Source organism: Alnus glutinosa, chromosome 13 (genome assembly GCF_958979055.1).
Source record: "Alnus glutinosa chromosome 13, dhAlnGlut1.1, whole genome shotgun sequence".
Taxonomy (NCBI): Eukaryota; Viridiplantae; Streptophyta; class Magnoliopsida; order Fagales; family Betulaceae; genus Alnus; species Alnus glutinosa.
The window spans coordinates 21,634,674-21,655,811 of NC_084898.1; the positions used below are offsets into that span (position 1 = coordinate 21,634,674).

The following is a 21,138-nucleotide window of genomic DNA, read 5'->3' on the forward strand; positions in this document are numbered from 1 at the left end:
TAAAGCTTACGCAGTTACACAACCACCCTCACAAAAACCCACGGCCGGCCAACCATCCCCCATGGTTCATTTGCATATGCCCTTAGATTCCTAATATGAAAATCTATAAACCTAATCCTGAATCTCAGAACCCCACTTTTCATAAACTAGGTCATCGATCTCATTAATATTTTTCTTAGAGTGTTGTTAGGGCTATTCTCACGTCAATCACGTAGATTTAACTCTTTCTTCCACGTCAGTGTTTTTGTTCATTGCCGTTTATTGCCTCTGCACGGACCGCACATGTACTGAAGACGCCAACCATCTTGTCTTCTCATCATCTTCCTCCAGCAGAAGGGTAGGTTGATTGGCTCCTGTAAAGCTTACGCAGTTACACAACCACCCTCACAAAAACCCACGGCCGGCCAACCATCCCTCATGGTTCATTTGCATATGCCCTTAGATTCCTAATATGAAAATCTATAAACCTAATCCTGAATCTCAGAACCCCACTTTTCATAAACTAGGTCATCTATCTCATTAATCTTCTCCCCAAACAATGAGATAAAAGGTAAAATTATGATCATATTTTACCAATGTATAGGCAATGACATCCTTTGCATAAAATCTTCTCCAATATGTCTCCAAGGACATCCTTGTGTAGCTTAAGCTACCTTGATAAGGAGTGGAAGTCTTTCTAGAAAGCAAAAATGTACAGGAAAGTTAAACTAACATGGAAAATCATCTAGCAAACCTTCTCACCAACATTCAAATTTATCACTCCAGATGATGACCCACATAATCACAAATTATTTTGTTTATGTTAAATCACCACTTATTCAAAAAGCTTTATCTGATATGAAAGAGTAAATTTAATTATTTAATTAATACTATAGTACTCTTTCACACGCGTGAGCTCAAAGACCTCTTTAATAAGTGATGTCAAAATATTCGAATTCAAAACTTTTGCTCAATACTATATAAAACCACAATTTATTCAAAAAAAAAAAAAAAAAGTTAAACTAGTAGGAAATAATGAATTTACTCATTTAATTACTATTATAACAGTCCCCTTTGAGGCATTACCAATTTGCCATTGAAACTCCATACCTCTTCTTACAATGTCAATTTCATCTAGTTGGTTTGGCATCTTACCCTTTAAGTCCTCGACCTTGACAACATTGGTCATTTGACATTAATAGGTTAATTACAAATTTTTATTTTTAGTTTGGAGAGATATCGCAATTGAGGTGACAATTGAGTTGACAGTTCATGATTGTAAGTGTAATTTATCTTACAAAATAATTGTGATAATCAAATCAAGCTCGATTTGACATTGTCGAATATAATCGGAAAAGATAAAAGGAGAACTACAATTGATAATTGTTTATACGACTCACGAACTCAACACAAAATTAGCGGATTAGAGTTAAGGGTTTGACTCGTTTAATTAAATAAGTCAGGTTAAGGTTACCCTATATAGTCTTATACATATGTCTCAACACAATTTGAACCCGATTGCGATATTTAGAGCTGTCAAATTTTGACACGGCCTACAAACCCAATATGCGACATTTAAGAAATTTTTGACATGACTTGAAAACCCACCACGAAATAAGTTAGTTAGGGTTAAGGTGTCTGACTCGTTTAATTAAATCAATCGGATTATGATTTATTTATATAGTCTTATACTCATTTCTCGACACAATTCGAACTCAACATGTTAACACAAATTGACACCCTTAAAAGAAACACTGCCTCAGTAAAAGGCTCTTTGGCTTTTGATACGAGACTATCTGGGCTTGCAAATTTATAGGTTCCATGGGCTTCAATTGGGCCCAATGCTCGAAACCATAACATTTTCTTACATTTTCCTTCCGATCAACCAAACGGACATTCTTCCAAGCTTGATCAACCGAACGTTCCAAAAAACCATACTCAGATTCAACCAATCAAAAGCGCTCTTACCCTCTCCGCATTGAATCCTCAGGTATCATTCACTTTCAAGGCTCACTAATCCTTCTTCTTCTTCTTATTTTAAATTTTTGTTTTTTTCATTCTCTGTGTGACATAATTGGTGTCAAAGAAAACCCATAAAAACTAACCAAAAAAAAAAAAAAAACCCATAAGAAGGAGAGAAAGGTGACATAAAAGGTAAGGAAATCGAAAGAGAATGGAAATTTAAATGTTTATTTTTATGTTGTTTCAGTTTCCTGAATATAAGTAAACTAAATTGAATTGATATAATAAGAAGGCTCAGGTGAGTTGAAATTTGCAGTTTTTTTTTTTTCATATAAAATTTTGATGTTGAAATTATGATTTGTTACATTTTCCAGCTCAAATAGTTTTCTGGTACAAGTTATTTTCTTTTTCGTGGATCCCATGGGAAAAAGGAAGGTTTTGGTTTATGTATATTATTGGGTCTATGTGCATTGGAAACTTTTGTTTGTTTTAAGAGTTGCTTGATTAGCATGTGTTTAAGTCAATGCCAATATAACCCAAAAATATAGGTAAAGGTGCTTGATATGACCTTGGTGGCCAACATCCATACTGCATTAGCACTACAGAGAGCAAATAGAATGCCTACTCTTTTCCCAGTTAATGTACCATTTCTTTGGATAGTAAGTTGCATACACACCCCGTGGTGTTGAAGCTAAAACTTCATCCTAGGATGCGTAATCTGAACTAGAGCTCATTGGTTTTAATTTACCAACCTTGCCAACTTTTTACAGTTAACACGTGTAGCTACATTTTTTTAAAAAAATTAATGACTCCATAGATTGATAATCCATGATTTCAAAAGATTACCAAGCACCTGTTAATGCTTATGACATAATATATTATAGTTGTAACGACCCAAGGAAAAATGCTAGCCACATTTGTACTATTACTTCAAAAGGACTAATCAATTTGGAGCTTCCATAGAATCACTTATAAAGCTCAGTTTCATTTAGTAAATAAGCAACGTGAGACTTAACACCCATGAGTGTCTTTATAAATCACCAAATCTCTATAGGCTACTCATCTTCTCAAAATGGGTGCGGGGTGTCACAATCTCCCTCCCCCCTTAAACTTTTGTTGTCCTCGTCAGGGTTACATCATGCGGTGTTGATAGTAACACATGGCATTACAAGGTGACTCTGATACCATTTGTAACGACCTAGGAAAAAGCGCTAGCCACATTTGTGCTATCACCCCAAAATGACTAGTCAATTTGGAGCTTCCCTAAAATCACTTATAAAGTTCAGTTTCATATACTAAGTAAGCAATGTGGGACTTAGCACCCATGAGCGTCTTTATAATCACCAAATCTTTATGTAAGCTGCTCATCTTCTCAATATGGAACCGGGGTGTCACAATTGTGTTGTGACGATTTTACTCTATTGGTCATGGCTTTGGTTATAGACTATGATGAAACGGATGTCCATGAGGAGTGGCTAGTTGTTGGTTTTTGTCAAGTAAAATTTTAGCTGTTGCTAATGCAAAGGATCAGTTTATTAAGGACTCATCATAAGAGGTGGGTCAAGCAAAGTTTAACGAAAAAGAAGAAACTTGCTAACGGAGACTGCAATCTTAGTTGTTGCTAAAGCATATGAACAATTGAGTTAGGAAATGAGAATAAGAGATTGGTCAGGTAAAGCCAAAAAATGGGAGGGGGGAACTAACTGGGGTTTCTGTTGTCTACATTCTGTTCATTTTTTTTTTCAAAACGTTGCTAGGGCACATCCTTTGCAGTCAATTATAACATTTCAAACTTAAATGTGTTAAAAATACCAAACTATTTAAGATTCATTGCATGCTTTTTCCTGTTAAGATTCCTTCTTCATTCCAGGAAAAGATGCGTTGTGCTTGTATTTTTAAACTTTGATTGTCCGCCCACTAATGCAATAATGGACCTGAAGGTTAAAACAAGTAATGGGAGTTTGAGAACTAAAAATGGTTGCCGGTCTTATTTTCTGAGATAGGTTATTTATCTTATCTTGATGCTAGAACTTTGGTCCTCTTTTAATTTCTTCAATTACAGAGATGCTATTATAGGTCTCTTCTTGTAGAGGAAGCTCCATAGAGATGCAGAAATTGGGTGATTTCAAGCTACCTCACTTCTTCAATTACCCACCGTACTTCACGTAATCTTCAGTTTCTCTGCATTTTTTTTTATGGTTTTTATTTTGTTTTGAGTTTCCGTTTTCAATTTTTACTATGTAATATAAATTGCTGCCTTTTTTTAATTTTTATGTCAATATAAGTTGTTTGGCCCTTATAGAATCTCAATCTCCTATCCATCTTTTCTTGTTGATATGCATACTTTTTTTAACAAAAAATAAAAAATCCATTGTAATGCGGAAGGGTTTGACCTTTTTTTTGGGGGGAGGGGGGAATTGACAATCCCATCTTACTTTGTTGGCCTTTTTTACTTTGTCAACGGAATGTTGAAACCTTTCTAAGGTTTCACCAATTGCAGAGTTACCACTCTTTTGAAGCAGCATGACTTTTGGATTGGATATGGGAGACTGCATCAAATCTGTTCCATTTTTCACTTTGATGGTAGAGGTGCTCATAGATGAGAAAAAAATCGGGAACCAAACCAAAATTTAAAGAATTTGACCATGAGCTGCAATTCAGCACCTCAGGAAAGGGGGAAGGGTGGGGGGGGGGGGGGGGGGGGGGGGGCTAACTGTTGGGCCATCACAATTGTTGGAAACAGTCATTTGTGGCACAGAACATACCAACTTACTATATCGATATAAGGCCTTGACCCTTGGATCGGGTGTTAAAGGGGTGTTGTGGTAGGGTAAGGGCAGGTTTTTGTGTTTGAATTGTACTGAAAATAAAATGGAAGCACGCATTCCAGCAAGGACTCATTCCAGCAAAAATTTAACCCAGGACTCAAGTGCACCACCAAAGTCCCGAAGCAAGTTGAAAGTCAAAGCTCCTCATCTTAACTTATTCAAAAGACCTTTGAAAGATGATTTGGAACATTAATGTAGCACCCAGTTAATCATTTTTATGGAAAGTTTGAAGGAATGGTCTTCCAGTGAAAAGCAATCTGTTCAAAAAGAACCATTAGAGATCCTTTATGCCCAATTTGCAGGAAAGAGCCACAGACAATATAATGCGTGCTATTATCATGTCCATAGACAAGAGTTGTTTGGAGTGGATCTTCTATCCAATTTGTGATAGAGAGGAAGCATCTAACTTGAATTGAAAAGAGTGGTTGCTTCAGAAACCCTTCTTGGCAAAAGGAGTTGGCAAGCAAGAAATGGAAAAGCTTTTGATAAGGTGGACCCACCCAGGGTGGGCTACTTCTAAAGCTAATGCCCTTAAATCTGAATATCTCTACTAGTTTCATTTGCTCCTAGGGACTGGGTAAAAGTTTATGCATGGTGCTTTTCTTGCTGATATTGGAGTGGAAGCTACTGGAATTATAGTTTGAGACCTTATGGGAAAACTTGTTGCAGGATCAGTTTCCAAATTCTGCTCTAGTTCAGCTTTGAAGGTTGAAGTTTTGGCCATACATGTGACCATATGCGAAGCAGTTTATCTTCTTCAGTCTTTGACTAATATAGGAGTCATTTTTAAAATAGTGAGGAACTTATAGGGGCCTTAACATTTTTATCATATCCATCAGACATCAGAGATAAGCACATTATATGGACATAAAGGAGGTGCTGCCATCTTTAGCTCCTTCCAAATTTTCAAGAGCAAATTGTTCCACTGACAAAGTGGCTCATTGGGTTGCTGTCACAGCATCAAAGCATTTGTTTCCTAAATACTAGGTTTCTTGTACTCCTATAGAGCTGGCTGAGCTCTTAGTTGTTTGCATCCCTCCTTCTGATGTTCATTAGTTCCTTTTTTTGCCTTTTCTTTTGTCCTCTTGTAGAGTTCAGACCCCAAAAGGAAAAAAGTTGATGTGCCTTAATAAAAAATTGGCACCTAACTGCTGGGCCATCACAATTGTTGGAAACAGTCATACAGTTGATATGGCATAGAACATACCCACTGACTATAGCGATATAAGGCCTTAACCCTTGGATGAAGTGTTAAAGGGGTGTTGTGGTCGGGTAAGGGCAGATTTTTGCGTTTGAATTGTACTGAAAGTAAGACGGCAGGAAAAATCTTCTATTTAAATGTAATGTTTCATGAAAAAGTATGTAGATTATAGTTTATGGATATTTATTCTCTTTCATTGTAAATATCTTTTTTCTTGTGGTCTTTTACTTTTTTATTTTTGATTCTAACACATATCTTTTCAACTTTGCCTTATTCTTATTTTTCATTTGGAACATTGTGATTTGTTTTAGAACACAACTTCAGTGTATGTTTCTCAGTTTGCAGCCAGTAAGGGACACCCGTGAGAAGCAGGTACAACTTTGGAAGGAACTCATTATTGATTACTGTAGAACACAAAAATTATTTGTGATTGGACTGGAAGAAGATTTTCCACTATTTTCAAATCCTGTGATTGAAAGTAAGTTCATCATTCTTGTTAGTTTCTAATTTGGTCATTGAAGTTTGGGGTCCTAAAACTGTTTGACATAATTGTGTCGGTGCCAATAAGCTTTTGCTATTGTGCATGACCTTTGTAAGTGGTGTAAAGGAAAAAGTTGGGATATATTTTGATATTCTAATTGCAAGAATTATCACAACCCCGGGAAAACCCTAGCCACATCTGTGCTATTGCTCCACAATGACTAGTCAAAGTTACAATTTAAGCTCCCTGAAATCCCTTATAAAGTTCAATTTCACTTAGTCAGGAATTAATGTAGGACTTAGAACCCATGTAACACATTTGTAATCTACCCACCCAATATAGGACTTACTTTTGTGGTGTCATCATCCCCCACTAAAATACCTAATGTCCTTGTGAAGGTTTACGTCACATTATAGTATTCCAATGTAACATGGTGTTATTAAGTTGACTCTGATACCATTTCTCATAATTTAAGGAAAACACTAGCGAATATTTGCATTATTATTTCAAAATGACTAGTCAAAGTTACAATTGGAGCTTCCTGAGATCATTTATAAAGCTAGTCTCACATAGTAAATAATTAATACGGAGCTTAGCACCAATGTAACACCTTTGCAATCCACCCACCCAATGTGGGAGGCCCTCGAGAAAGTAGAATAACTTGTCCTTGTCTCCATACACTATGGAAACGGTACAAGTTCAAACTCAAATGTTTTTCAAGTGAGTCTACTTTCTTGATGAAGTAACGATTCATGTCTTTTGTGTCTAGGGAGTACTCTATTTCCTGGGATGTCATAAGAATGTCCTTCCTTATAGGGAACTTGTTAGTAATAGTCGGAGGAGGACCTGGTTCGATTATATCATTGCATCAATATTACCAAAGAAGTGCAATGCCTCTATAAAAGCGCCAATGTTGGTGGTCTAGTATATTGGAAGGTTGGAGCAGACTGTTCTTATCCATTTTGGAGCTTTCTTCTCTACTTTTTTTTTTGGCCACCTTGCACTTATTAACAAGCTATTGAAAGGTGTTCCAAATTGAACATAAAATCATATTGGATGATGCGCATCACATTCTTGCATACCGTGATCCTTACAGACTTTCTTTCCTATAATTCTCCAAGGGATTCTATCTTATCGGATGGATTAAGATGCTCAAGCTAGCTTTAGCCATTATATTGGTTGTGTCTGGGGAGATAAGATGGAGGAGAAAAACTGATGGTTGTTGACAGCAAAGTTGTAGTTGATTATTTTACCATACTATCGACAGATGCAGCAATCCACTCGTCAAGTTTCGGCTTTTTACAGAATATCTTCTACTTGTCACAATCTACATTTATATGTATCTATAACTTCTTTTGAGCTGGATGGTCTTGGTTCAGGTTAAACTTCTGGATATTTTTAGAGTGGCAAGAGATAATGAGTCGTGCAATGGATCCAGAGTGTAGTAGAAACTGATAGATGATTTGTTTGAAGATAAAAATTAAAAGGATTCAAGGAGGCCAGATAAATAATAAATTCATAACCAGTTAAATAGATCTTGCAGTGGATGAAGCATCAAAGAAATCTTAATTGAAAATTTGGAATATAAATTGGAACTTAGTTATTTCCAAGTCAAATGATTACCTGTGTTCAGATTTTTCTGCAGTATGTTTTGCATGCTTTTTTCGTCAGATATATCTTTAGTATTCTACTGTGATGTTGTAGGATCTCTTACTCATGAAGCCAGGGAAGCATTCCTCTCAGCATTAGTTTCAGAAGGTTTGATATGGTCTCAATCGCTTCTTCTTTTCTTTTCTTTTTTCTTTTTCTTTTTTTTTGTTTTTTGTTTTCCTTTTTTTGTGCCTGCTAAAAGTCTGTGCCACAACATTTATAATTGCATAGGTTGTTGATTAGTTGCCATTCTGATGTAGCAGGACGTGCAGAATGGTTGGATAAAGGACATAAGAAATGTCTAATTCTCTGGCACCGCATTCAGGATTGGGCTGACATTATTTTAGGTTTTGTGAGTTTTTAGTGTGATTTTGAGAATAAAAATTTACATTTATAGTTAGTAATTACTTATCAATTCCTTTGATTTAAATCTTCTTGCATATTTGATTAGGTTAAAGATAATGGGTTAGAGGACAGCGTTATAACAGTCGAGGAAATGCGTTCAGGGATTGAATGTCGAGGAACAGGTAAACTTTGATTGCATATAGTGTCTAGACAAAGTAATTTTGGAAATGATTCCAGAAACTCAACTCTTTCATGATTATATTGCTGTTGGTACTATAGTGTTGCAGAAAAAGAGGAGGATTTTTTTTTTTTTTCTTTTTTGGAGGAAAGTGAGGGAGAAAATCTTCTTGTTCTATTTATCTAAAAGGGATTTTCCATGTGGAAGAAAATGAAAAGTGAGAAAGGAAGATGTTTTCCTTCATATTGGGCTTATGGTTCTGTATAAATTTTGCATGAATGTTCTTAAACTTTGACTAAGATCTCTCTCTTCATCTGTTAATACTTCAGAGCTTCATGGGATTGACCGTACAATACTAATGCGAGCTTTGAGACTACTTGAACAAAAGGGGAAGCTTGCTATATTCAAGGGAACTTCGGCTGATGATGAAGGCGTGAAATTCTCCATGTAACCCTTTCACTTGGTTCCTTTTCATATGTTATCAAGCAATGCTGCCTGTTACTGCTGCTCTGGTAGGGTTTGCAAGTGTTCCTGTTGGTCAGGTTGAGGTTCTTCCATTCTTTTCTGGGCTTTTGTGAATTTATTTGTGTTGGACTCGAGTTGGGTTTTACAGGTCTTTGTAAAAAATTGTTAGCTTTTATGTCACGAGGCAGAGTTGGGTCATGTTGAAGCATATGTATAAAACTATATAGGTCAATTTTAACCCGATCCATTTAATTAAATAGACCAGATCCCGCAACCCTAACTCTTTAATTTCGTGTTAAATTTACGGGTCGTATCAAAAATTAACTACAAATAATGCAAGCTTTTCCCACCATAGTATGAGTTTCAATCAATACAATTTCACTCATGAATCATGATGTTGCACACCTCAAATATCCTCTATAATAATAATAATGATAACAAAAGATACTATAAATATACAATGTTATCACATTTCTATCTAAGATACATGAAAACTCTATGAATCAATATAATCACCTACATTACAAGACTGGATAAAAATTCATAGGATATTCAAATTATGTCTATACCAGATTACACAACATAAATAGCCAAAAATGTACCCCTATGAGATGGGGAAAGAAAATTGTATATCTAGGAAAGGCTGCAACAGACTAATCATCTAACTGCTTTGCATGGACGTACAACATAATTCAACCAAAAGATGGAGCCAGGCATTCATCAACCATATCCAATAGATTTGGGTTCTCCAGTGCTGCTGCCACCCGTTCTTTATCATTCAGTTGTTTGTTAACTGCATAAAAACACAGAAATACGACAGAATATGAAAATCAGGTCATAATTTCTTTGCACGGCGGCGTATGTGTCTCCTTTGTTGATTAGTTATAGTGATTTTCTTTTTCGTTTTGCCATTTTTAGTTAGATAGTTCATTTTGTATACTTTTTCGATACTTAGGGAAGCATTACGCTTTCAATGAGATTGGTTTTATTACTTTAAAAAAATTAAAAAAAAAAATTGAAAATACATCATTTCATCATCATCATTAAGGTTGCAGATTTCAATGATGCTTCCACAGAAGACTTGCACATTTTTCTTAGAGAGAGAGAGTACCTGCAGCTTCAGATGCATGAGATCCAGGGGCTACCCTTATATCAACCTAACCAAAATTAAGAAAGAGCTGTAAGAAAGGAGGTACAACTTGTACACACTATAGTAGCTGCCAAGCTCGGTTCAAATTCCATATAAACAAAAGAAGTAACAGAGCCATGGATTACAGAAATCATGTTCCAATATGAAACCATAAAGTGACAATTACATATCACCAGATAGATAGTAACTGGACAGTATAAGCATCATACAGCCTAAAAAAGTGAACCCTCCCCGCCATCACGGACTTTTTTATGCACGATTCATTGCATTTTAACGATGCGGGGGCTGAGCAGTTTCCATCAATCTTATGCATTAATCAACCTGTTTAGAGCAGTGTAGAAACCTGTCGACCTCCCCCTCTCGCCGGGGAGAGCGCACCTCAAAGGAAAATAATAACAAAAGAAATTATTTGGTCCTACATGAATCATACTACTCTAAAATAGTGAACGAGTCCCCTACAAGTGAAAGGAGTTCTAGTATCTCTAATGTACTAATTCTCTATTAGTGCTGTAATGTTTATTGAATTGAAAGCTTGTTTTCTGAATCCTACATGTCATCAACAAAGTTCATAATAAGGAAATAAATTCGATTACCTTGTACCGAGACGGCAAGCTCCTCAGAAGCTTCACTCGCAAGCAAAGACCGATAATCGTTGCCATACTACAATGTTCAACTGTGGGAGTAAATGTGACCCTGAAGGTGAATGAAAGTTTCATTTTACTCATGTTAGAATAAGAGAAAACAATTGCATGAATAAGAATGAGACAGAACAGCTGTGTTTACCTAACATAACTTTGCTTGTCATCTACTTCGATTGCATCTTCTGTTATAACTTTGAGCTCCTCCAAAGAGTATGGGTGCTCTGGATCTTTTATATCTCTTATATGATTTAAGAATGTTAAGAAAAAATAAAAATAGAAGAATAAAATTTCCAGTGTAATAGCCTTCATAATCAGGTGCAGAACAGAACTTTCAAGTTCTTTTCTATATAACAAAAAGGAACATAAACATTTAATCAATACCTTAATACTCCCCTCGCGTGTGGGCTCAAACTCTCTTCTAATAGGTGAGATCCAACACGTGAAATATTTAATTGAAATAGAAAAGTAAATGAAGGAGACAGAGTTCGAACATTTGCTCTAATACCATGTTAAACTATCACTTATTCCAAAAACTTAAGCTTATAGGAAGAGGTAAATTTAATCATTTAATCAATACTTTAACGATAACTAAGCTTTAAAGGGGAAACAAAAGTAGCAGTCTAAAGATAAAGAGTATAGAAGAAAAAAGACTCAAACTCCTCCACCGCCCTATCGTGGTTCTCAAAATTTCTGTCATTCATTTTCCTAAGAGACAAGGGGGCACAATCTTCCATACATCCACCAACAAACAAGCAAGTTGGCATAACCCAAGTCAACCCAAAGCGGCCGGAAAAAATAAAATTCAGCACAAGCAACTTCACAATGGAGAAAGTAAACATAAGCTCAAAACAACTTGAAAGCAGCAGCAGCAATAACAACCACCCCCCCCCCCCAAAAAAAAAAAAAAAAAAAAAAAAAAAACCTTAATATGCTAAGTTTCCTCTATGAAGTAGTAAAAGTACATGAACCAAAACAAAGAAATAATAAGAGAATGCCTAATTGAAATCCAAAAAATAAAAAACGAAGATAATTGAAGGGAAAGGATATCAAAAACTTCAGGCTGGTTAATGGGTTCGACGGCGTACTCATCCGGACAATCAATCGGCGCGCTTCGAGCTCGACGCTCTTTCTTCTCGTACACGATTGGGTTCGCATTTATTAATTCAGAAACCATTTCTACCTACTAAAATTAAAATTAAAATAAAATATATACTCAACTTGCTTCTCATAAATTCCTATATATATATATGATACTAAAATTACGTACCCAGAAATTCCAGAGACGAAAAGTAGTTAACTTTAAGGTGTATGCCCAAATGCAAAACTAACCTACTTGGTCGATTGTTCTTCCTCGTCTTGGACTCAGAGTGCCTTGTTTCTCTGTGTTTCTGTCGGTCGGGAAGCGTTTTTATATTTATTCTTGTTACACGTGGCCTTCACTGATTTGAAAGCGGGAAAAATTGGAGGTTAGGTTTCCTTGAGAAGTCGTTGAACGTTTTTAAGTACTCCAATCTTGGACGTTTCTACTGCAGCCAAATTATAATTTTTCAGGTGAAATAATAATAATAATATATATATATATTTTTTAAAAGGCAAAGTTGCATGTGTGTCCCGGACATAGTTGATCTAAATTATAAATTATTTTTAATGGTATAAAAAAATAATTGTAAGATCTTAGTGGTAAACGAAAATTTTAAATTACTCCGTAAAGTCGTTTTTTCATTTACAAACTTAATACAGTCCATTAAATTGTCATATCGGTCTCAATAAAAACACGACATATGTCATTCTTAATAAAAAAAATATATATTAAAAATTAAAAACTTAAAACATTATTTTTAAAAAAGGAAAAAAAAAAAAAAAAAAAAAAAGAAAGAAATGAAGGTTTAGGACTTGGGAGGAGTGGGGCAGCCACCCATTTTGGGTAGGGCGTGGCCTGCCAAACACCCGTTTACTTTTCTTTTTTCTTTTTAAAAAAAGGTAAATGTATTATAAAGCACCCGCTTTGACTTTAAATTAATTTTTTTTTATATTTTCATTTATAACATAATTAAAAAATATTATTTTAAGGTGATGCGACAAAAACGATAATGTAACACTAACGGACATTGCAAAAAAAAACGAAAAACACATATTTATATTTTTTTTAAGAATGACATGTGTCATCATTTCATTGGCGTTGACATAACACTAAACATAATTCATCAAATGTTTTAACATAATTTAAGTCCAAAGACTAATTTTTCTTTTTTTTCTTTTTTTGCGCGTTATAGGACCTCTTAATTCACGTTGAAACAATAAAGAGCAATTTGTAATTTATGTCAACTACAATATCTATTTTGCAATTTTACCTAAATCTCTCATTCCTCATTTCCTCATGATGATTATTTTTTTTTCATGGGCAACATAATTTAGTTACATGCTTCTTTAATGTGACATTCTCTCTAGGTCTTTCAGGAACAAGTCTACCATCCACAGGACTACATGTCCCATTATCAACCAAATCAAATGGTGCATCATCGGTTACAAATCTTGTTCACAAATGATATATAATTTTTTCCTTGGATAAAAAATATATATATAAAAATTGTTGAAGCTAAACATTGCATACAAAAGTCTCACCGGTTGGTTTAACAATTATTGAAAGAAACTACACTTGAGCACGAGCACGAGTACGAGCACGAGCACGACCATGAGCATGTCAGGCTGCACTCTTTGCCAATCAAATATACACCAATAAACTGGATAGGGCTTTGAATCCATGAAGAAATCAGAGAGACCTTAGGCATTTGAAGAAGCTGCTGCTGCTGCTAGTTAAACCTCCTTCCCAAGGATCTTTGTGGCTTGTTCTGGACCCATGAGAGATAGATAGCAATACATGGCCATGATATTGGCCTCGCAACCTTCACCGGCAATTCAGTGAATTCTGCAATTACAAATATTTGACCATGCCACGACCCTCCACACTAAGCTTTGTGGCTTGAAGCTGCTTCTTTTTTGGGGCCTTCAACTGCTGCAACTTCTTATTCATCTGCCATAAACAAAGTCACATTTAGGTTTTAAAAAAAAAAAAAAAAAAAAACCAGACTGCATAAAAGCAAACTGCCTCCGATTGCTAATAACAGGAAAGTTTTAGACCTTCAGGTCGTCCTTCACTATAACCATTCTTCCAAAAGAGTAAAAGGTGTTGAGCCTTGACCTTGAGATCTAAAGGTTTCTTAATGTTTTTGGCAATTTAAGGCATAATTTAAACAAGGGGAAATGCAAAGTGTGAGGTCAGAAGTCCCAGGTTCCTGAGGAGTAGCACAAGCATATTTCTTCTATTGTTTATGAAAATGATAATGTTCTCACTTTGGCAGCCATCCAAAGGATTTATCCTGGTAACTGTCCAACACATGTGGGATGGTCAAAGAGCCCCACAAAAAATGTTTACCATTCTTTTCAGATAATGAGAATCGTACAACCTCAATCACTTGAAAATTTTACCTGATACTATCTAGCTGTCACAGGATTTTAGTAGACAGCAAGTAACCTAAAAAACTAAAAATTGTTACCATCTCCAAGGTACAGCCCTCCTTCCTCATTTTCTTCTCACAGAATTGAAGTAGGAAAAGAAAGGAAATCTAAATAAAAAAGGTCATTTGAGCTTGACATCAAATCGACAGTGAACTTACAAAGGAATGAACCCCTCTCCCTCTCCTAGAAGCATAAGGAAAAAGCCTCATGATTATAATAAACATACAAACATCATTTTTTTTTATAAGTAAATCAACCTTATTGAAAGCGCAGGACATGAGAAACACCCAACTAGGGAGGAGAAGAAGAACACATATAATCATTATTGAAAGAACAGATATGAAGACTTCACAATCAAATGACCTCTCTAATAATTATAAGAGGGTCTGCTCAATCACGTGCCTTGCAGCATTAAGTTCATGCCACCTCTCAAAAAGCCAATACCCAGGAAGCGTTCAAAATGCTAATTCTCTTGCTCTAAGTTCGAGGAAAAATGTTGAGTTTAAATTATGTTATAGAACATGCAAAACCAATAAGAGGCAAGCAGAAGAGTATAGGAGAAATACCAGAAATAAACCTCAAGTATTGGGGTATTACAAACCCCCCAAAAAAAAACAAAAGAGGCTTGCCCCTTATAGTTTCACCATCTTTAGAATTTACGACATTTATTAGTTAACCATTGAGATTTCAAAGAAATAGGCAATTGAGCAGGGAAAAGTACTAAATAAATGCAATTTCCCCTAAGATTTGAAACTATTGTTTCTTCCAGATAGGTAAATGAACAAAAGCAACTCGTATGCATCCAAATTGGAGTGAATCATATTCACTCTGCTTAAACTGAGTTATAAGTTATTCCACCATATTGTATTTTCACTTCATTATAATATCTAACTTTTCACCAAAGGAAAACCAACCTTCAAACGACGCTGATCTTGTACCACTTGTTTTGCACGGGCTCTAATTTCATCTGGATCAATCTTAGATTGTGGGCGCACCAGGAAATCTAATGGTGTTGCTTCCGGCCTTGTAGCATGCTGTCTGGAGGATGATTGGCTAGACTTTCGTTCTCTGCATTATAGTAAACACTTAACATTCAATATGATATGGTGTGAAAAAAGGTTCACAGAAAATAAAGGCGCCCAGGAGCAAACATATGTCTATTATCACATCCTACCGTGAAAACTCATCCAAATCAAGATCACCATCTCTGGATTCCATCCCCGCAGCTTTATTCGCTGGCCTACCAAAATTTGAAAAAAATAAATAAATAACAGTTTGGCAGCAACAAGTTGGACAAATATGCAGAACAGGTCACAAGCAGTACTTTTTCACAGATGGCCTTCGGTAGGGAACCCTTTCATCATCAGCGGTTCTCATGTCCTCAAACCTTGTACTTTTATTAAATATCGGTCGACTCTGCAATCAAAAGTTTACAATGACCAAAAAATATTTCAGGAAAGCTAAATTTAATAGGAAACCCATGTACAGATCTTTGAGGATCATTCAAGAAAGAAAAGAAAATGGCTACAAGAAAAATTACTGTACAAGTCAAACAAAAATGCAGTCACCGGCCAAAGACTTAAGAATCAGTATTTTGCAATAGAAACAGGAACATTTGTAAACAACCAATTGTATGATCATATATCAGTAAAGCATAGCGAAAAAGAAATTGTTTGAACATTTCAAGTAAAATGTTATCATGATTAAAGGGAAATGTATGACCACAGCATGATTCTTGAACAGTGAAGAAGCATATCCACCATCAATTTCCACCTTCAACACTACCATTTTCCACCAAATGAGTGCCACTGCTTTCCCAGACAACAAAAATACAGGCAAGGCAAGAATCTTATATATGTACAGAGACTTTTAAACATGTGTCACGTTACCCATTTATCAACTAAATCCTTTGCAAGTTTTCTGTTGGATGTAGTTTCCTCATCAGATTTTGATAGAAACATAATGACCTGCCCAACAAAATAGTAAATCAGTCAAATTTATTCCTTCTATATCCAGGCTGCAAAAATTATGGAGTGATTCTCACAAGGTGATTCCTAACCTTTCCAATACCACTCTTCTTCAGTTGTTCTCTTCTATCATACTGCTCTAGATCAATGGGAAACTGTATAATAGAAGCAGCATTTCAGGAGTCATATATAGTCCATAAAATACTATTACTATATATCATCATAGATTAACATGCAGGGAACTCTGACTATACATCAGTCAAAATCTTCAAAATTGCCGCACGGATATTAATGTTTGGTAAGCTTCCATCAGGAAGAGGTTCAAGCCAATTCTTTAATAGATTTAACACTCCATGATCTAAAAATTCTTGTTGAAGCTGCTTCCTGCACCAAGAGCAGTTGATACAAAGAATATAAGAATCTAAAAGATAAGAACTGTGAATGCTATGAAAAGACAAGAATGCCCATAAAAACTGACGGCAGGCAACTTACTTTGAAAGGACCTCTGTCAGAAGAGGCAGTTTTTTGAGTTTATTAACAGCAGGCTTCCCCTGTCTATTAAGGTCTGCATCCTCTTCCGCTGTGACCTCAAGCTCAGCCATCACGTTCTCGACTAGCAATGCTATTTCTGCTGGGTTTCTCTCATTCTTCTTTTTTTTCTTACCCGACTTGAAGAGCTGGTCAATTTCATCATCTTCATCACCCTCCTCAGCCTAGAAACATCCAAACGATAACCAATAATGGCATCAAGATCCATCCGTACACAAATCAAGCAATCAATAGGAGACAATAGCCTTACATCATCAGCACTTCACATGATATATGTTAAAAGATAAAATATTAACCTGAGGAGCATCAGGAGAACGTGGCTCCTCGTCATTTCCATACCCAATAGCAGGGTCCACACCAGTGTCATCTATGAAGTTATCATCATCCACAGTCCTGACACCCTCTTGATCATCCTAATCCATTCAAGAGGGGGAACAAATTAGAAAATTTGAACTAGAAAACCAAAAGCATAGATAATAAGTGATATAGAATCAACTGTTTCATGGTTATCTATGATGAACCAAGTTTCAAGGCCCCAAGATTCATGACACTACTAGTCATAAAGAAAATTCCCTAAAGTACATAAGAAAAGGTTTGGCTTTCTATATTCTATTTATTCTAAAGACAACTACCCACAAATGTTCATATAGACCACAAAATATATATGAATACGAGGGACAGCAACAGAGTTTTATAAACGAAATTAAAACTTGGAAAAAAAAAATGACCTAGAAAAAAATATAATACAGGAAATATGTCACAACGGAGCTCTCAGCATTATCAATCACTCAAATTTCAATCATCCTGATCACATAGAAACTACTATATTGATGCACAAGCTTTGAAATTACATAAAACATGCAACAATCTTAGATAGCTTCAGATCTATGTATTTAATAGAAATGTCATTACTATAACACAGAATTTAATTCCACCAACAATTTATTCACCTCAAAATAGGATCTTTGTTCACAAACACACATAGAGAATTTACAGCTAGTTAAGACAAATCTCCCTTTTCATAAAGAAAGACTTCACAACTAATCAGATATAGCAGATTACCTTTCAAAAAAGATATGCAGATTTAACCCCAAGTTCCCAAGTTCACTAAATCAAACGAGTACATAAGATATGTGATAGCTCAAACACAATGAGAACATAAGATAATGATACTTTAAACATGTGTGCTCACCTAAAAACTAGTATCAAAATTCATCAAAAAGTTGTCCAAGCATCAAACAATCAAGTTTTCCTCTTTTGTTTTTTCTTCCATAACCATTTGTTCTTGGATAAGCAACCAATTAAACGTAGCCTTTTCTTTTCTAAACACAACCTCAATACCCGCGTTGAATTCATCACTTTGTTCAAGAGCATCAAATTTAATTGAAAAAAAGTAAGAAAACGAAAAAAGGAAAGCCCATCAATTTTGATTATACCTCGGAATCGTTACCGGCAATGGTGTCCCACATCTCCTTGACCTCACCATCGCGATCCTTCCCAGAAGAAAACCCTCCTCTCTTGGAGGACCTACCATAATCGCTCTTCCCCGAAGAAGAAAACCCTCTCTTCTCCCCCTTATGCCTCTTCTCCTTCTTCCCACCACTCTTACCCTCCTTCCACTTCTTCGGATTTGTCTCAAAATCCTCCTCGTCCTCGTCCTCGTCCTCGTCCTCATCCACCAGGTTCGGAGTCACGATCTCCTTCGCCGAGGCAGGATCGCTCTTCTTGATCAGCCGCTTCCTGGGCTTCGCCTTCATCGACGAGGCCTCCGCGTCGTACACCGGCGTCTCCGACCGCTCTCGCTGCCACTCGCCCTCATCATCGTCGTCCAAAAATCCCTGCCGCGGCTCCGGCGACTGCTCCCGATCGGACTGCACGCCGTCGTAATCCATCAACGGCTCCCCATCCTCGTCACGGAACCTGAAAAAACAAACCAAACCCTGCAAATCAATAGCGTGAAAAGAGAAAGGTATGGAGATATCCAAACCCTAATTTTCTCACACACACACACACAGAGGGAGACGTACGGATCGTTTTCGTAACCCATCGGCGATTATGATAGCGAATTGGAGAATTCACAGACTCGCTTGCGAGAAACACTTGCCGATTGCAATGTAGCAAAACCCAAACACAGAGAGATCGCTTGTTGCTGTGATGAAATGTTCGAGACCTCGTCTTGCAATCGGTATATGTACCGAAGGGGAGACTCTCCTCAGAGCTCGTCTTCAGCTTGAAACAAAAAATAACAATAAAAAATAATAATAATAATAAAAGCGAATTACTTATTTAACCCTCTGATTTCAAGTTGTATCAAATTTCTTTTGAGTTAAATTTTTATGTAATTGTAATTTAGTTTTAAGTTTTAAGTTTTCAATTTATTTATTTATTTATTTTTAATTTTAAATAGGTCCCTCTATAAATCTATTGTCCAATTAATTAACATAATAGGCCACGCTAAACAGATCAATTAATGCACGTAATTCTCGTTTGACATGTCATGTATCTACTATACGTGCCACGTGGAATTTACTGTAGTTACATGATGAGTCGGACGAAAGTCATGTAGTATTAATTGATCGGTTTGAGATTGCATACTATTAACTAACTGGATATTAAGTTGATGAATTGACTTATTTAAACTCAAAAGAATACTTAAGTGTCTAGTTGTCAAAATTGAAAATGTAAGAAATAAATTGAAGTCCCAAGAAAACTTAAACTTTTATTTTTTTTGGAAAATTTCACTTATAACTCATGATTTTTCATTACTTTTGCAATTAGGGTATCCATCTTTAAAAAGTGTCAATTTAAAGTATTAATCTTTTAATTTTTTTTTCAATTTCAACTCTTTATTAGAATTTTTTATTAAATGTTGTCAAAATTTTTAAAATACTCTTAATTTTTTAGAGGAAAAAAAGAAAAAAAAAATTACAAAGATTTAGATGTTAGTCAAAATTTACAAAAATACCCTTACATTTTTTAAAATTTTATTAATTTTTTTAAAATAATTAAAAAAAAAAAAAAAAAAACTTTAGGGTATTTTGAGAATTTTGATATCATTTAACGAAAAATTTTAACGAAAGATTGAAATTGAAAAAAATTGAAAGATAATACCTTAAATTAACACATTTTAAAGATAAATACACTAATTATAAAAATTACGAAAGAAATGAATTTCTATTTTTATTTTTATTTTCCTTTATCTATTCGTGAGAGACATGCATACAAAAAACTATCTAAAGGCTCAAAAGGAGCCACATCATCATCACCAGACATCAATTAGTTTATTTTATTATTATTATTTTTAACGTTAACGTCAACTCCTCTGCAAAGTCTCTCTTGCTTTGTCTTGGTTCATCCGTACAATGAACTAGGGCTGTATTCGAGTCGAGTCGAGTTGAGTATTGAATGTTCAAGCTCGGCTCATTTAATTTATTTCGAACACGAGTCGAACTCGAACTTATCATCGAACAAAATATTATGTTCAAGCTTGGCTCGTTTAATTTTATTTCGAACACGAGTCGAGTTCGATCTTATCACAAGCTGCTCAATTAACTTATTCATTTCTTATATAAAGTATATATCATGATTGTTTATATTTTCATAAATCCATACTAATAATTAATTAATTGAGTCTTGTTAAAATTTTATTATCTCATTTCATTAAATAAATTAACTTGAATCTTAAATAATATAATCACGAATTTATATGTATGTATATAAATTTATTATGCACATACACAAATTACATGTGTGCACACAAACACATATAACCACACATACTTACAAACACACTTATGTACACACAAATCTATAAAATTAAACTCATAACAATAATTCAAGCTATATTTATCTTATTAGGAAAATGATTCATTTTTACTTAAGATGTTCTTATTACAAAATTAAAATAATACTAAGAAAAAATTGTAAAAATGAAGTTATACGAGTTTATATAAGCTTGTCCGAGTCGAGCCGAGTTTATACGGATATGTTTCGTTTAATATTCGAACATATTATTGTGTTCACGAACAGTTCATTTATTATTCAAACCGAGACCGAATCGAGTTTAACCGAATCGAACCGAGCCGAGTTCACAAGTGGCCGAGCTCATCTTACACCCCTACAACGAACGGATAAGATTGAAAGAAGAAAAGCAAACTTATTTTTTTTAGTGAAAAAAATTTTATTAGTTCAATAAAAATAATTCATTGGTGTTTTACCGTATGAAT

General features: G+C 35.2%; 3 protein-coding genes across 10 annotated transcripts; 1 reads left to right on the forward strand and 2 right to left on the reverse strand.

Annotated features, from left to right (window-relative positions):
* Positions 1-1,819: 1,819 nt before the first annotated feature.
* Positions 1,820-9,363, forward strand: LOC133853771 (vacuolar protein sorting-associated protein 25). 5 transcript variants are annotated; one of them, XM_062289794.1, is made up of 7 exons: positions 1,820-1,969; positions 4,004-4,106; positions 6,282-6,448; positions 8,156-8,209; positions 8,362-8,453; positions 8,553-8,628; positions 8,954-9,363. In XM_062289794.1, exons 2-7 carry the CDS (start codon positions 4,048-4,050, stop codon positions 9,073-9,075), a joined length of 570 nt encoding a protein of 189 aa, XP_062145778.1. In that variant the 5' UTR covers positions 1,820-1,969; positions 4,004-4,047; the 3' UTR covers positions 9,076-9,363. The 5 variants fall into 5 exon arrangements, with proteins under 5 accessions (XP_062145778.1, XP_062145779.1, XP_062145780.1 ...); XM_062289795.1 differs by having other exon boundaries at positions 8,365-8,453; XM_062289796.1 differs by having other exon boundaries at positions 6,309-6,448.
* Positions 9,364-9,592: 229 nt separating this feature from the next.
* On the reverse strand, positions 9,593-12,363 carry LOC133854398 (protein AE7-like). 4 transcript variants are annotated; one of them, XM_062290594.1, is made up of 6 exons: positions 12,210-12,363; positions 11,926-12,063; positions 11,023-11,126; positions 10,833-10,932; positions 10,201-10,246; positions 9,593-9,882 (listed from the first exon to the last, which is right to left on the reverse strand). In XM_062290594.1, the coding sequence occupies exons 2-6, from the start codon at positions 12,052-12,054 to the stop codon at positions 9,782-9,784; spliced, it is 480 nt and encodes a 159-aa protein (XP_062146578.1). In that variant the 5' UTR covers positions 12,055-12,063; positions 12,210-12,363; the 3' UTR covers positions 9,593-9,781. The 4 variants fall into 4 exon arrangements, with proteins under 4 accessions (XP_062146578.1, XP_062146577.1, XP_062146576.1 ...); XM_062290593.1 differs by having other exon boundaries at positions 11,926-12,060; positions 12,210-12,362; XM_062290592.1 differs by having other exon boundaries at positions 11,926-12,060; positions 12,148-12,281.
* A 968-nt stretch (positions 12,364-13,331) lies between these two features.
* LOC133854263 (protein IWS1 homolog 1-like) lies at positions 13,332-19,137 on the reverse strand. Its single transcript, XM_062290370.1, has 11 exons — positions 18,940-19,137; positions 18,349-18,832; positions 17,209-17,325; positions 16,856-17,076; positions 16,618-16,747; positions 16,456-16,518; positions 16,286-16,363; positions 15,721-15,812; positions 15,571-15,636; positions 15,311-15,464; positions 13,332-13,911 (listed from the first exon to the last, which is right to left on the reverse strand). The coding sequence occupies exons 1-11, from the start codon at positions 18,957-18,959 to the stop codon at positions 13,813-13,815; spliced, it is 1,524 nt and encodes a 507-aa protein (XP_062146354.1). The 5' UTR covers positions 18,960-19,137; the 3' UTR covers positions 13,332-13,812.
* Between the last annotated feature and the right edge of the window lie 2,001 nt (positions 19,138-21,138).

Excerpts from the sequence above, each read along its gene's own strand:
- LOC133854263 (XM_062290370.1), bottom strand. The coding sequence starts at position 18,959 with ATGGGTTACGAAAACGATCC. Across the intron at positions 17,326-18,348 it reads TTGCCGGTAACGATTCCGAG|GATGATCAAGAGGGTGTCAG; the intron begins GTATAATCAAAA and ends TGAATGGATTAG. Across the intron at positions 16,519-16,617 it reads TTTTGAAGATTTTGACTGAT|TTTCCCATTGATCTAGAGCA; the intron begins GTATAGTCAGAG and ends TCTATTATACAG.
- LOC133854398 (XM_062290594.1), bottom strand. The coding sequence starts at position 12,054 with ATGGTTTCTGAATTAATAAATGCGAACCCAATCGTGTACGAGAAGAAA. Across the intron at positions 10,933-11,022 it reads GACAAGCAAAGTTATGTTAG|GGTCACATTTACTCCCACAG; the intron begins GTAAACACAGCT and ends ATTCACCTTCAG. Across the intron at positions 9,883-10,200 it reads TCATGCATCTGAAGCTGCAG|TTAACAAACAACTGAATGAT; the intron begins GTACTCTCTCTC and ends GTTTTTATGCAG.
- LOC133853771 (XM_062289794.1), top strand. The coding sequence starts at position 4,048 with ATGCAGAAATTGGGTGATTTCAAGCTACCTCACTTCTTCAATTACCCA. Across the intron at positions 4,107-6,281 it reads AATTACCCACCGTACTTCAC|AACACAACTTCAGTGTATGT; the intron begins GTAATCTTCAGT and ends GATTTGTTTTAG. Across the intron at positions 8,210-8,361 it reads CTCAGCATTAGTTTCAGAAG|CAGGACGTGCAGAATGGTTG; the intron begins GTTTGATATGGT and ends ATTCTGATGTAG.